Below are 15524 nucleotides of genomic sequence, written 5' to 3' on the forward strand. Positions count from 1 at the left end.
TCTTGTCGTTTATCCACTGAAGTGTCCCATACAAATGCTAAGTGGAGCATGCCTAATGATAAATGAAAATAAAAGGGAGAAGGTTGAGTGTCAGCTTTCTCTGCCTACCTTAACTCACAAATTACAAGGCAAGCCAGGTGGCAACTTGAATTTGTTCTTGTAGCTGCTTTGAAATGCTGAGTTGAAGTATTGAAGTTGGCTATGAAAGGAATGCAAAATTACACCATCTTCTAGGATTATATTATGCTTTGCACCTCTGCCCTTTCTGTCTAAGAAACTTCATAACACAACGTTGAACGTGGTGCAGTGGGTGACAGTTTTTTTTCTCTTGTTTGCAAGTAGACAGAACCTTTTTTTTTTCTCGGCATCCTCTTATTCCTGGAGACGTTTTAACGTGCGCTTAGCGAGGGGGTTTGCACAGCGCAGCATTTTAAGGCAAAGCCCAAGACGGGGAATAAGAAGGCAGGAGGTTTTAATCTTGGTTCAACCACTGACTGTGCAGGAACCTGAAGAAATCTCTTTTTGCTCCTTATTCCTGAAGCTTCAGTTTCCAGTGGGGATCAAGGCTCATTTGCCCTTGAAAACAGATGAATAAGAAAAATGGCAACATACTATTAAAGATCAAATAAGATTTATTATGCGGCTCTACTGCCCACTAGTAACTAGTGCAAACAGTATTGTAGCAATGATTTCCTGGAAGTTGCCACCTCTGTGGAAGCAGTAAACTGGAACTGCATTTCCTGTAGCAGCTGAAGCTGTTGCGATAGTGGAAACCAGGTACAAAAATAGAGGCACACGCCCTCTGCATGGGGTGGCAGTGGATTCTTGTTCTCTTTTTAATACAGTTTTGATTTGCTTTTTTGGTCTTTTTTTTTTTTGGTGTGTGGAGTTGGCCGTACTTTTCAAAAGCAAGACCATTTTACTCTTGTAAGAGCTGCAGAGGCTGAGCTGTGCAAGTATGCTGAGAGCCAGCGCTGCTAACCGGAAAATATAGCAGCCTGGTAATAAGGGCTGGAAATGCTTCCAGCTTGAGGACCTCCAGTGATGGATGATGCGAGACTTGAATGTCTGCATGACATGACGATAGCAGCTGTGTAAAAGTGGATTCAGGGTGCTGCTGGTCCTGGGACTTGGCCCATGACGAATGGCGGCATTGGCAAAGGTTATAATATTTTTAAAAGGAAAATGGATTTTTTTTTCTGATTCTGATGTGCAACCGGACAGATGCAAAACAGAGAGCACAATATGAAAGCAGCGGCTCTTGTGCCTGCAGTGGTATAAAAGCTCCTGTGTAATACAGTAACCCACAGCTCTACCACATGCACTGCATTTGACTGTGCCCTGGTATGTCCGAAAAAAGTCTGGGGCCTGTGCAAGCAGTGGGATAACAAGAAGACATTTTATACCCTCGAAAGCTCGGGGAGCTCCAGGAAATTCCTGCATTCTTGATGTTATTTTATTTGTGGCCAAAGCAAAGCACTGCTGAAAAAAATCGATGAGCAAGATTGCCCTTCTCTAACTTCACCCCTCAGACTGGGTGCACTGGTATTCAATGGCCTATTGTTCCCCACTGCTCGCATCCCAATCAGCTGTTACTTTTCCTCTTGCAGAAACAGTGAGTTTATTTACAGGGAAAAAAGTCCTGATGCAGCACATTCTGTGGGAGGAAAAGGTTACCCATTTGCCATGGTGTTTAGCAGGCAAAGGGCGGGTGAGATGGCTTGTTTGGAGATACTTTAATATGAACTTTTAAGTGAACTGCGCTCATTGTGGTACTTATAGTAAGACTGGTATGGTGTTTTCTGGAGGTGCCCAGGTTTTAACAAGAGGAGCTGAAGGTGAGCCTTAGGAAACGGACCCTTTTTTTCATGTGCGGTTGCCACTGAAGGCCAAGAAGTGGCTTCAAGTCGCCTGCTGCAGCCTCCAGTTGCAACAGGTCTGGTGTTTGGGGGTACTTCGATTTACTCTTGCCTCTGGGTCTGTGTTGTGTAGCTGGAGTCCATCTCATTAAAAGACTGATCTACGTTCACTATGAAAAGGCCTGAATTTCTGAGCATCCCAGGTATCCTGCTGAAATCAGTAGATGCTGCACTTATTCAGCACGCAGCGGTACTGGGCCAGGTTCTGAGTTGCCTGCATTGAACCCGCAGTCTAGAGTGCGTTCCCCCGGCTCTTCTTCTTTACTCCTTTCTCCCTTGCGTGCGTCTCCATGATGCAAGATGCCGATAGCAGCTGAAATCAATGCGAATAATAGAGGCTGCCCTGCACCTTTCAGGCCCTTTGTGGGTTCTGCAGTCACTACATTGAGCTGCTGTGGTTTTCTTTTACTTGCTATGAGAGCAGTTTCCTGAGCTATTACAAGCATGTTGCTGGTGCAGAAGTGCTGAGCTCACCTTGCTTCCACTTTCTGTAACAATCAATGAAAGGTTAACAGGGAGTGGGAGGGAATAACTAATGCAGGTCATGTAACAACTGCATTACCCCTCTTAGCAGTCTCCCTGCCTCCCCCTTCCCATCTTGCCTTCTGACACATATAGTGTGTATTGCTTCTAACATCAGCTTCTCGTACATGCGTGCACCAGCAGAGTGGCTGCCTTTTCCCCCCGAAGAAACCGCAGAGCAGGGAACAAAGCCCTCAACGTACCATGAGAAACGCAGTTGCTGGGCCTGAACCGTTTTTGATCTTGCCGGTTCACAGAGAACCCCAAAGCTGCTTTTCTGTTTTGCTTGCAAAGAGATCGCACTACCTACGGCTCTGTGACAAGTGATCACCCTGGTATGAACAGTAGCCCAGTCGACAGGCTATTTAATGGCGCAAGCTACTAGTCACGTGCGTAGAAATAGAGATAACCAGTGCAGGTTGAAGTCTTGGTCTGCTGCATCTTAAAGAGCGTTTGCCCACATTTCTCCATTTGTTTCCCTACTTATACCTATTGCAATCCGGCCGATGAAATATGGACGCTAAATAAAACCGTGAAGTTATTCTTCCGAGTCCTCAAATTTCTTAATAGCAATAGAGCCACTTTTTTTCAGTATTCTCTCAGTTCTCTGAAGCAAGAGCAAGCTAAGAAATATGTTGAGGGCTTGGTTGATGTCACAGCTTTCTGGTTCACGAACAATGAAGTGCGTGGAACTGAACCATTTTTTAACTTTCAGCTCCCATTTTGGTGGAAAAAGAGTCAGCATTTTGCCAGATGTAAGGAGACGGATGCTTTTCTTTCTAAGTACGCAGAGCGAACATCTAAAAGAAATAGATCAGCTAATTGAAGAATCTTAGGATAGGATCCTGTCTCAAATGGGGGGGCTTCATTGCTGGAGAGGCTCCAAGCAGCACTTCACCCAGCCACACACATCTCCTACACTAAGAGGATAAAACCCTTCTTAAATGAAAAGGCTTCAGACCCCACTTTTAATAAGATGAAAAGGAGCCAAGGGCTCGTATTTCCGTAGTAGGTTGCTAAGAACGTGCCCTTGACCTGCTGCAGCGCATGATGCCCGTTCAGCTTCTGTTTGCGCAGACGAGGATCTACTTGCCTCTGCCACTCCTATATACTAGCTTCAAAGCCTGTGCCCCTGTTAGAGGTTTACGGCCTGAGCCGGAGTTCATTAAAATCAATGGGAGCCTTTCCTTGAGCCCTAGAAAAGTCAACGCAGGCCTGGCTGGTTTTTTACCAGGACTGGTGGGTGCAGGAAAGAAGAGGAGCGGCTCGCTGATGCTCTCCATCTTGCAGCCTGTTCTCTCTCTGGCACTCTGGCTGCTAGACTTGCAAATGAGCATTAGGCTAAGTGGTGAAGAGACTGATTCATTACACCAAGGAAACACTATATTACTGCGCATCCCTTATGGGATGCTCTGTCTGTGCCTTAATCTGCTCTATCTAGCCAGCTCACCTTCTTTCCTTTAGCAAAGTCTTAACGACAAAGCCACCCCTCAAATGGAGAGGTCTAATTGCATAGCACATTACTAAGCTCATCACACATACAAAGCTTGGCAAATCCATTAGTGGTTTTCTAATCGGGGAGCAAGTTGAAGGGGGATGAAATGCAGGGTAGACGGAGCATCAAGCAGCAAATTTTTAAATAACTGCTAGCAAATCTAATGCGTTTATGTTCAGTGATGCTTCCCCCCCCAACCCCTGTTAATCCTGAAATATTACTGCCATCTGGAACTGAACATGCAGCAGGGAAAACATGTGTCATAAATTTGCCAGAGATACAACAGGTAGAGCATTTGTCAGTGCTCTGCAAAGCAGGGTCATCTGCGCTCTGCAGCCTGATGGGTTGCAGCAGCCGCTTCCTTGAAGCCCGAGGGTCAGGCCCTGCATGCCCCGCAGCCTCCTTGGGCTGCTTCTGCGGTGCCCCGACTGTGAAACAAATGGCAGCGGGCCAGGCGAGAGGAGGGAGTTGTCATTGGCACTTCCCTGTGCCCCGAGGGCTGAGCACGGCAAGATGTATTGCCTGAGAATAAATGTGCACCGGTCAAACCTGTGCCCCGGTTGTCCCTTCGAGAGGCTTGGGAGTTGCTGGTTGCCAGCAGTTCTCAACCAGAAGGACGAATTACAGCCCAGTAGCGTTGCACTCCCATGGCAGCTACAGAGACTGGGTGGCGTGGGGTGATATGATCGGGCTCCACAGTTTGCAACCACTTCTCAAGCTGCACATTACAAACTCCCTCGAAGGGGATGGTGTAGGGAAAAAAAAGCTGCCCGTTTAAAACTGCTTTGTGAAAGGTCACCTTCATGCATGAGAGGCCGACAGTTTAACGCAGGGCATTAACTAACATCCTCGCTGTTTTAAAGAACAAAAAATCCAAAATATTTCCATCCAGTGCCCATGCCCTTCCAAAACGCAGAGTCACTTCCCTGGGAATCCTCAGTTCCCTGGAGCTGTTGCTCTTCACATAGACACACCAGCTGATCCAGCAGGTCAGAAATGTAGAAGATTAGGTACAATTCAGAGGCTTCACACGGGTTCACAGAGTTTAGGGCTGGACGGGATCTCATGAGATTATCGGGTCCAGCAGCCCTGCTCTGAAGAGGACAAACATGCTTGGGGAGCCAATCAATGACTCTGGCATGTTTTATTTCAGTGAAAATGGTCTTTTAAAAACATTTTTTAATGTAGTGTAAGAGTGGTGAAGTAGCTGCAATGTTCCAGAAATGATGCAAGAAGCAAGAATTCCTCAGGGTGATCTCTCTTATTGGGCCAACTATGGCGTTAGGGTAAAGTTAGATGTTTAACTTTATCCTGACTCCATAGTTAGGCCAATACAAGAGACCACCCTAAGAAATCTTTGGCTCTTGCATTTTTTTTTTTTAATTAACAAACTCCAATGTTTATTTATCAACTGGCTCATTGTAGGAATAAATCGCTGGCAACCACAGCTCCAAATCAGACAGTTATCATAAAGCTGTGCGTGCATGCGGTCCATAGGCATAAACAAAAGCTGTGTGTGAAAAGACCTGAATGCTAAGTGCTACAGTTTGCTTATTTATGTAGCGGAGTTTAAATTCAGCTTTAAACACTTTCCAAAACTAGCAGCAAATCTCTTGCCATAATAGGCAGCTCTAATTAATGTGCCCAGAGTCCCCGAGATGAAAGTGCATATTTGATTATTTTCTTGTTTTGTTTAGTACTGCAGCTAAAAGCAAAGCATCCTTTCTAGTAGCTGCATACCCGGGAATAAGGGGACACAGATTTTTAGAGCGAGAGACTGAGACTTCTCTGCTTTATTCTTAGTGGCGTGACCATGGGGCTAGTTGCTGCTTAGCCATCCTGCTCCTCTGCTCCTCCGTCAGTAAAATGAGATTAATGGTCTGTTGCAGAAGGCTCTTCTGAGGGTTTGAAAGCCTAGCTTTGAAATCCTTGGATGCAGTATGCTGTACCAATGCAGAGAAATAGCGCTAATGATGATTCTGCTTCCGAACTGCATTAAAGCACTCTTGTACCTGTCAGGGTTTAGAGGATAGCATAGATACACATTTTGCCCAGAGTTTTTCTTTTTCTTTCTTTCTTTCTTTTTTTTTTTTTTTTTTTTTTTTTAAAGAAGAGAAAATGTTCTTCCTGGAGACCTCTCCCAAGAGAAAAGGCCTTTTCGTTGGCTTTTCCAAAGGGTTGTCTTTATCTGTTCCAATGTGCTGGGTTTATAATGAGCTGCACAGCTGGAGTCCCAGTAACTAATTGAATAATCCCAAATTGGTGCCTTTTGGGAATGCCCAAGACAGAGCTGCCTTGGTTCTGCTTCAGGAAGAGTCAGCAGAGGAATTTGATAGTCTCTCTGGAGTGATTTTGGTCTGACAAGGGGGACTGCAGCATTGCAGTCCTCTCTCCAGACTGAGATACAGTACATTTTTGGGCAGTGACCACTTGTGTCTAATGCCAGATATGCCCTGGACGCTTTTGACGGATGAAGTCTTCAGCACTAATGCTTTGCTTGTAAGTGTATTGTATTGGAGTCCAGGTTACTTTTGTATTGCCTTTGTGGCCACAGGACAATAGCAGCCACTTTTCTGTCCGTGGATACAGTTAACTGTAGAAGTTTTGGGTTGATGGCTTGCTGGGGAAGGAGAGCTGTTGTGACCTTGACTTACTAGCCAGCTATTGTATTGCTTGTTTTTTTTCCTATTGGGATTCTGTTTAACGTGTGGCGCTTTCTTGTCTTTTTGTTCTCTTAGAGATCCGTGCCCAACTCATAGAGCAGCTGAAATGCCTTGACCAGCAATGCGAGCTCCGGGTCCAGTTGCTGCAGGACCTGCAGGATTTCTTCCGCAAGAAGGCAGAGATCGAGACAGATTACTCGAGGAACCTGGAGAAGCTGGCTGAGAGATTCCTGGCCAAAACGAGGAGCACCAAAGACCAGCAATTCAAGTACGGTGTTCAAGAGCTCCTTCTGGAGGCTGAGGGGTTGCACCCTGGGGTGGGAGGAGAGAGCTGAAATATTGAATGTGGGGGCCAGTGTTTTACTATACATGTTGGGAGAAAGCATTCCTTCTCCCACACTGTGGCATCTGTGCTGCAAATGTAGACCTTATTTTGCTTCTGAACGATAACCTCTTAATTGGCACAGTACGGATTATCCTGGTGGACTGTCACCCAAGAGGAAGGGAATGAGGGAATAGGTACAAACCAGAGAGAATAATTGAACTGGGGAGAGATGCATGTAGAGTCGGATGGTTTTTGATCAGAGATGATGCTGTGGGTGGTGGTAGGGACTCTTTTCTATATTTGTGTGCCTTTTCCCTGGCTCTTGAGGGAGTGATTTTTCCTAGTCCAGTGATTTATTGGGCCGAAACAATACATCGCAGCTCAAAACAACTTTCAGAAAATATTTGTTTCTGCAGTACTTGGACAGCCACGATCTGGGGTTTCAAATGGATCCAGGTCTGCAAAGTGTTTGCGGTACCCAGCTATTAACACGAAAGGCATAGTTACAAATATCTTAACTAGAAGATGCTTGTCTTATAATGTTATCTCCATTCATCCAGCGATGCTTTCACATGATCTCGGTCAGTCCGTAAAAATGATGCTTCTGCACAGGTTAGGTTGGGCTCATGTGCAACTCTTTACACACATCTCCCTGGCTTATAATGATACTTTCTGATGGCCTCAGGAGGTTGTCTTTGGCTGTTGCTTTTCCTATCCCTTTCCCCCCACCCTTTATCCTTACCGTTCTGGCCACTTAAATAAGGTTAAACAGCATGTGTTGCAAATATGTTTGGCATGACAAATCTCTCATTTTTCTTGCCCTCCCTCCCTCCCTCAAGGCATGAATTTATACTTGTTAACTGTGGTTTAGGCTGGGGTATGTATATACTGACTGAGTATGCATGCATACACACATGCATGTGCATGCACAAAGTTTGTTTAATATGGAGAGGCTTAATGTTTGGAGACCAAGATGGGGCTAGATTGCCAGAACAAAGCTCTGACTCTTCCCTGGAGCTCTTGCAGCTGATATCCCAACAATGCATGAAGCTTGTCAAGTTTTGTTGTCAGGATAGCAGCTGTGGTGGCAATTCCAGGCAAAAGCAGCCTTGGGATATGAATCATTTCAGCTTTGGACAGATTAGCTTGTCCTCCGCTGATCAGATCCATCTGGATCTGCCTCCACCCAAAATGCAATTTATTTTAATTTCTAGCTGTGTTTTGAATCGGAGCAATATCGTTATCAGGGTGGTTTTCATTTTTTTTTTCCTTATTTTTTATTACTGTGTTTGAGGGAACATGGTGGTGGAGCAGCAGCTTTCCTTTTTTGCTAGAAATCCTTTGCCTCAAAGCCATTAAATAGTCACCCTTTTGACTTCTGTTTTTATACAGCTTTGATGCGATTCACCTTTTGTTCTCTGCCAAACTAGTACTTAATACAAATATTCTCATTAAAGCGTGCACGCTGCACTGAATCACCTGCGAAGCCTGACCCCTAGGCAGAGCTATTAAACCGAGATTGCGGGAGAATTCTTTATAATGCAGTAATTGTGTTGCAAACATTTTTCCCCCCTTGCCCTCCTTTCCAGCAGTAGTGAAGGCCTTTTTAAAAACTGTAAGCTGTTCACATTGTGCAGGCACCACTAAAACAGGACTGAAGAAATCATCTCTTGAACTCTTGAGTATGTGTGTGGCTTCAATTGGGCCATTTTTGTTATTTTTTCCAGTGAAATTTGAAAAGATAAACTTACGTTAAGGGAAGACATGAAAAAACTCTTGCATTGGGTTCTTTTTAGTAACGGATGGTTGGGGGTGCTTTCTTCCTGTTCAGAGGGCTTAGACGTGATCTTGAGTATTGTTGCCGCTAGTATAGTCGTCTCCAAAGACGTGGCACACTATGTGTTAGTTAATCAGGTGTTGGGTAGGACATTGCAATAAATAACTTTTGGGTTTCTGTTCGTGTAACTTCTTTTATAAAATAGAGCTTCATTTTGCATTTCTGCTAGCTTATGAAAAATAAGAACAGCTTTGCCCAGTGGCAGAGGGATTGAGAAAGCCCCAGTGAGTTTGGCATGCAGCCATTGTAAGTCAGACAGGCATGAGACATATTCAGTCATGTTTCTGTAGTAGATGCCCATCCTCTTCCAGGTGCAGCTCTAGGCGTTTCCCTGAATGATCAGGAGCCCTGTGCCCCGAGACGGCTTTATCACTATGCTCTATAGCCATTGCTAAGACTGGCTGGAGCAATCCTGTCGGCCGTTCCTCAAAAGCACCTTTCTCACGCCACCAAAAAAAGAATTTTCAAATTGGAAAGTCCTTTTGCATTTGGAATATGCTCCTTCAATTAGTTTGGAGTCCAGATTTGAGAGTGGTCACGCTCTTAGGGTTATTTTTTTTTTCTCTCTTTGCCTCTAACAAATCTAATCAGGTCCTGGATGGATCTCTGGTCACAGGGGTAGTAATGGCTTTGAAGACATCTATTTTCTGCTGCTCTGTTTGTAACTTGTTTGGTAATTTTAAGTCTTGCAGGTGCTAAAGCAAGTAATGCTTAAAAATGAACAGCTAAGTAAGCAAGCAATCTATTGCTTGGTGGGACAGTGTACCGTGTCACCATACTGAAGGCTAGCAGAAGATTGGAGGGGCTCAAGCATGGCTGTAAGTCTTGAGCTAGGTTTCCCCAAACCGTGGCGTACTAGGGTCTAATGCCTTTCGTGAGCTTTGTACAGCTCCCATGTGAGCATTGCCTGTTGTAAGAGTTGTGGGACAGGCCTAGATGCAATGGAGATGTAATCCCTGAGCTGCAGGCGCTGCTTGCAACGTAGCCAGATTATAGCTGTGTCTGCAAGAGCATGTGGTCTCCCATTCCTTGAACGGGGCGGGGAATGAGGTGGGGTTAGCCGCTTACCCACTGTGGTTCTTGTGAGGAGCAAGGGAGCACTTTGGTCTCTGCAAACTTAAAACATAGCTTTTGCGATAGGGAACAGTTTAACCAGATGCGGCACCTACTGTTTTTCAGGCAAATGTATGGGTTTTTAGGTAACCTAGAAGTCTTCTAGAAATGAGTGTTAAAATGCAGCAGAAGTGCCTTTTTAGGAAGGGTTTGAAGGAGGAAAGAGGCGGCTGCAGCTGCTCCAGACATACAGGGCAGCCCAAATAGTAAGGGTAGTAAAAGAAATGAGTGGGGATGTGTTCAGGAGTGAATCATCCAGCAAAAAAACCCACCGTGGCGTGAATAAGGCAAAGTGACTTAGGGGCATTTTATAGGGGGAAGGAGTTAGCGGGACACGCGAGGAAGGGGCTGTGCTAGCAGCAGCCTTTGGAGACAGGGGTCCGCTCCCTGCGGGATCTTCTTTGCTTGCTGGAGTGAGGTGCGATATGTGGGGTCTCCTGAAATGACACCGCGGGATAGTTTTGACATCCCGTTACCATATTGCACCTTTCCACATGCGCAGTGCGACATAAAATATCAATTTTTCTGGGAGCAGAGTTTGTCCTGTTGGACTTTGAGAAATGGTGAACTTCTGCGAGAGACAAACCTCTTGTCTCCCTTGGACAAAGGACCTTCTATTTTTTTTCCCCTTACCCTTCTTAGAAGGACCCCTATGTCTCCAAGATTTCTCGTGTCAAATGTGCCTGTAGTTAATATTTAATGGACTGCTATTGTTATTTGGCCATCTGAGTGAATGCTTTGTAGACATAAGCTGGATAGTTATGGTTGAGTTCAGATCCTAATTACTTATCACAAGCACAATTTGCTCCTGAGCAGAAGAGGAGGGAACTCAGCCAATATGTCCTTTTTTTTTTTTTGTGCAAATTTTCAAGTCGAATTCAAACCTGAAGCTTCTTAATAGACCAGCTGAGCAAAGCCAGCTGTCAGAATGTGATCCCCGTGGACTTCTCTGGTATTGCATGACTTTACAGGACACGCACAGCCCTGTGGCTACTCTGTAATTGGGTGGCCGTGACCCTATAAATATACGATAATAACACATTCCTTTGGATAACGTGGTAATTATGTTGGATGGTACCATGTCATTCGGTGACTGGTTACCATGTCACTTGCAGTTTTTAGGTCTCATATGATACTGGAGAAGAGGAAATTTGTCAGGCCGTTACCCTGTAATTTGCATCTACTTTCATAGTCAATAGCTAGCATGCAAGTGCCAAGTTACTCCGAGTGTGTTCAGTTAGGGGAATGCTGTCGAGGACAAAGGGCCCAAAGTCTGCCCCTTGAAATGGAAATTATTTCCCCTACCAGCCATTGCGGATCACAAGAACACGGCTGCAGAGAAACCAGTCCTGTGAGCTACAGGCTTTGGTGAGACGGCCACGTCTTCCAAAAAAGAAACCCATGACGGTGTGTTTGTGGCAATGGGATGGGGTTTTGAAGTTGCTGTCCCTGTTCTCTTGGTGTTGGCTCCTTGATCACAAACTATGCTTAGGCAATGATGGTGTTGAAAGAGGGTGCTAGTATTTTGTAGAGGGGTGTGTGTGTGTGTGTGTGTGTGTGTGTGTGTGTAAAAAAACAAGGTTCCCTAGAATATATCAGAGCCCTACAAGAGTGAGTGAATGGTGTCCCCCGTTTTACAGCCTGGGAAGTTGAGGGACAGGTGATTTTTAACCCTGACCAAGGTGACGTGCAAGTTGATGACAAAATTGGAATGAACTCTGGTTTCTCTTTTAACATTATGCCTTGTTGCTTAGAGCTGCTGATCCTGATTTTGCACCTCTTTAAAACAGGGGGTTTCAGTTAAGCAGATTGCATCTGGACAATATTGGTAGCAGAGAGGAATTGCCCCGCGCCCTCTCTGGTGCCTTCTGCTTGATATTTCTTTGGAAGATGTAGAGTTCAGAAGAAACCTAACAGCGGGTTTCTCCCCAAAGCCCAGTTTCTCTAACTGCAGCTGCTGTCACAGGAGATGGTCTTTCATACGTCAAGTATACTCGACACTTCCTAAAAATCTGCCTGTTTTGAGGACTCAAAAAATGGGGGCATCCTCTGGAATTGATGTCACTATGACTTGTCTTCAGCTCTGATGAGTTCTTCAGTTGAAACAGGGCTGCATTTGGGTTGGTTTCCCCCCCCACTATTTACTGAACGGCCCATCCTTGTCCAGTGTGGTTTCGCCAACTCTCAACCCAAGCACCTTTTTAATCCAACCTAAAGAACCTTACCTGTGCCTTTGATCTCTCCATCTTCCACCATGACCAACATCAGTAATATTGCAAATGTTGAGCAACTTCCTTAAAGGGAGGTATTAACTAAAAAGACTATGCTATTTTAAGCCAGGATTATAAAATGGCTTCAGAAAACCAGGATAATCTTTGGAAGTAGGATGCCAAGCAGCAATTGTCAACTCCTGAATCAAAGAATGGCTGGGACATCCCAGCATGAAATTCAGACGACATTTTGGCAGCCTCTGCATTGAAGCAGAGGATGCAGAATAAGTCTGGCAGCCTTTGGGCTGAGCACTTGTAAACAACAGATGTTCATAACTAAAATCTTTGGAAAGTGGGGGGTAGGGAGCAGCATATATGTCGGTGCTTGAAATTCTTTGGATGTACAATGGGCATAAGTAGTGTCAAGTTGGCTTTGTGAAGGGGAAACTAGATATTGATGTGAATTAGGAATTTGCAGATGGGTCCTTAGGTTTTCAGATATTTACTTAGTGGAGGGAGAACGGGGGCCTTGGGGGGATTTTTAATAAAATGTTTTGACCACAAAAATGGATGATTTAATTGTGCAAAACCAAACGGAACCGTATAAGGTGGTTATAAATGTTCTCACGGGAATATTTTTGTCCGCTGAGTGTTTCACACGGGGAAACCAAGGATCAAATTGTCTGTTGCCTGAGAGCAGTTGTTAGAAAAAAGGATCTCTGAAAACACTGGTTCATCCGGAGAACAAAGATCTACGACTAGCTACCAGTTGAGATGGTCCAGTGCTCCACATCACCTGTGCTTGTTTGGAATAGGGTTAGGGTGGGTGGGGCAAAATGATGGATCTGGCTGGTGGCCGGACTCCATTTCCCAGCAGCCCCTGCCTGTGTCACCACGGCTGGTTTCCATAGAGACCCTAGCAGTGGCAGCACTGTGACTGTGCAGGGCAAGGGTTTCCATGGAGATTGCCTCCAGCAGTGCTGGCAGGGTGTGCAGCTGGACAGACCCGGGCCGGGGATCTTGCAGCAGTGACGGCGTGGCGCAGAGCCACGATCCGGTGCCTAAACACCCTGCCCGGGGCCTACGGGCAGCAGCTTGCAGCTCTGCTCTGTCACCGCCGCAAGATCCCAGCTCTGGAGCGCCTCCCACTCAGTTGCACACCTGCCAGCGCTGCTGGGGCTGGTCTCCATGGATACCCTGGCCCCGTGCTGTCATGGCGCTGCCGCTCCTGGGGTCTCCATAGAAACCGGCCCCAGTGACACAGGCGGGGGCTGCTGGGAAATGGAGGCCTCTGCGGGCTGGACTTTGCCCACCCCTGGGTTACGGGATAAGTGGTGATTGTTCAGGCCTGTCTGCATGCGATCTTTTCCACCAGCGTGATAGTTATGGACCCTAATTTCCCTCGTATGAATGTGGCCTCTCTTTCTAGCCACGTGCCATGAAGTAGACTTCACAATCCAAAGCCTGTCCCACATCCTTGGTATTTCATCCTTTGATACCAGCGTGGATTCGGCGGACACTACGTACAGGCCGATACTCAGAAACGTTGTGCTGCGTACCGTGTCGACTGTGAAGCTCAAAGGTCGGCAGATGTAGGGCGCTGGTTTCTCAGTCTCCTGATTTAAAAGGTAGCGGCCACTACAGTAATGCTGGAATTGAGGTGAGGTGCGAAATGACTAAGACGGATTTGCCCGTCAGGGCAGACTGATGACTATCTCCTGACATACTGGGTCTAGGAAAAAATAGTGTATAGATGTGTAAAAATGGATTTCTCCTCTTCCTGTGTATTTACATGGGGGAACCCATTAATTTCTAGCCTGTATGCTATACGGGATCAGATTGTTGAGCTGTCACTGATGGACGGATCTACCGGGACGTCACCTAGTTAATGTGGACTTTGGGTGGTAACTTGGATTTTTGGCAGGTTGTGGTTCCCTGAAGGGTTTGCCTCCTCCGGTAATGAGCTCCTTAGGCATAAAATATCCTTCACCCAGGAAATAAAATTTCTGGTTTAATACAAGCCTTAATTAAAGGCTTGCGGTTAATGGTTGGTGTTACTTGGCCTATTTTTTCTTTAATTGCTTCTGTTTGCAACGGCTTTGTGGTTATTCAGAGGGAGGCTTCAGAATGGACGTTTTCACTGAATTTTCTCTCTCTTCCCCAAGCCCCCTTCATATATATATATATATATATATTTTTTTTTTTTAATAAAGCAATGACCATGTGCAAAAGCTGGAAACAATGATGGGTGTTAGGACCTAACATTACTTCCTTTTACAGATAAGGTTTTTCCCTCAAGGTTTTCAAAACCTCATGCGTTAAGAAGGAAATACTGGAGGATTTTTGGCACAGACGGTATCTACTGTTGTTACCGCTGTGGGAGCATCCCCAGTGTTAACAGTGGCACAGACTTTAGGACATGGAGTCTATTGTGGACAAAGGCGACTTGCTGGCCCTTGATGTCCTGCGATGAATTGGGCGACCTGCATTGAAGACTAGGCCAGTTCCCTGTCATTCGGATGAAATGTAAATGATGAAGTTAAAGATGTGAGCTTGTTCTCCCTCGCTTCTTGGATAAATTGAGTCCCTGAAGCGACCATTTTGTCAACACTGGCGTCCCTCCTGACTTGCCCTTTCATGTTGCGGCAACCATGGAAAATTTGCTTTCGAATGATAAGTTTGGAGGGCAGCCGGAGAATTTTGTATGCTCGCAGAGATGAAATGACAGGGCAGCGGCCGTGTGAATGCCCAGACTCGGAGGCTGTATGTCGCGGGTCTGTTTCCTGGGGCTGCGCCCGTTCTCCCCTGGCTCTCATTCCCATTGTATTAGCCTCCTCCCCAAGTTGCCGTCTCTTGTTTAGCAGATCTGAGGGGTGTTTTCTGCTGCTGGGTTGAATCAGAATTATTGCCTGCCTTTGTGAACATCTCTAGCCTCTGCTGCTTTCTTGTGATTGCAGTAAAGCAGACTTCTCTGCTGGTCGGTGACTTATTTGGACAAATCTGGTGGATGAGCTATACCGTGTCAGGTGTTTGGGATCAGTCTTCCATACTGACCTGGGAATGGGCCAGCTGAGACCTTTTGGGAAGTTGTGGAGGATCCCTTACAACCACAAACCTCAGCTCCGTGGACTATTTAATCTGCATGCAGCCTTCCTCACCTCACCCCCCAAAACCCACAAAAGCTTTAAGCCTGGCCTCAAGCAAGGTCCCTAGATGGACTGCTGTCCTACTCCAGTCCCATTGCCCCGTCTCTTCTTGCTTAACAGAAAACTCAGCATCCTTGTCTCCTGTCCTCCCAACTGAGGAATTCTAGATTTGGCTGAACTAGTACCGTGGATGTGAACATCTCCAAACTTTTCAGCTGTCTTGCTCCTATTTTGAGCTAATTTTGAGCACAGTTCACCTGTTGGGAGTACTTCTGCCAAATCCAGGGGACTGAA

At 45.8% G+C, this 15524-nt stretch overlaps 1 protein-coding gene across 3 annotated transcripts in view; it reads left to right on the forward strand.

The window, feature by feature from the left end:
- SRGAP2 (SLIT-ROBO Rho GTPase activating protein 2) overlaps positions 1-15524 on the forward strand; it is a 163687-nt gene that overhangs the window by 60738 nt on the left and 87425 nt on the right. For all 3 annotated transcript variants that reach the window (XM_014609120.3, XM_006267815.4, XM_019477241.2), the window contains exon 3: positions 6675-6867. In XM_014609120.3, the coding sequence (XP_014464606.2) occupies positions 6675-6867 (193 nt within the window). The remainder of the gene's footprint in view (positions 1-6674; positions 6868-15524) is intronic.

Source organism: Alligator mississippiensis, chromosome 14 (genome assembly GCF_030867095.1).
Source record: "Alligator mississippiensis isolate rAllMis1 chromosome 14, rAllMis1, whole genome shotgun sequence".
NCBI classification, from domain to species: Eukaryota; Metazoa; Chordata; order Crocodylia; family Alligatoridae; genus Alligator; species Alligator mississippiensis.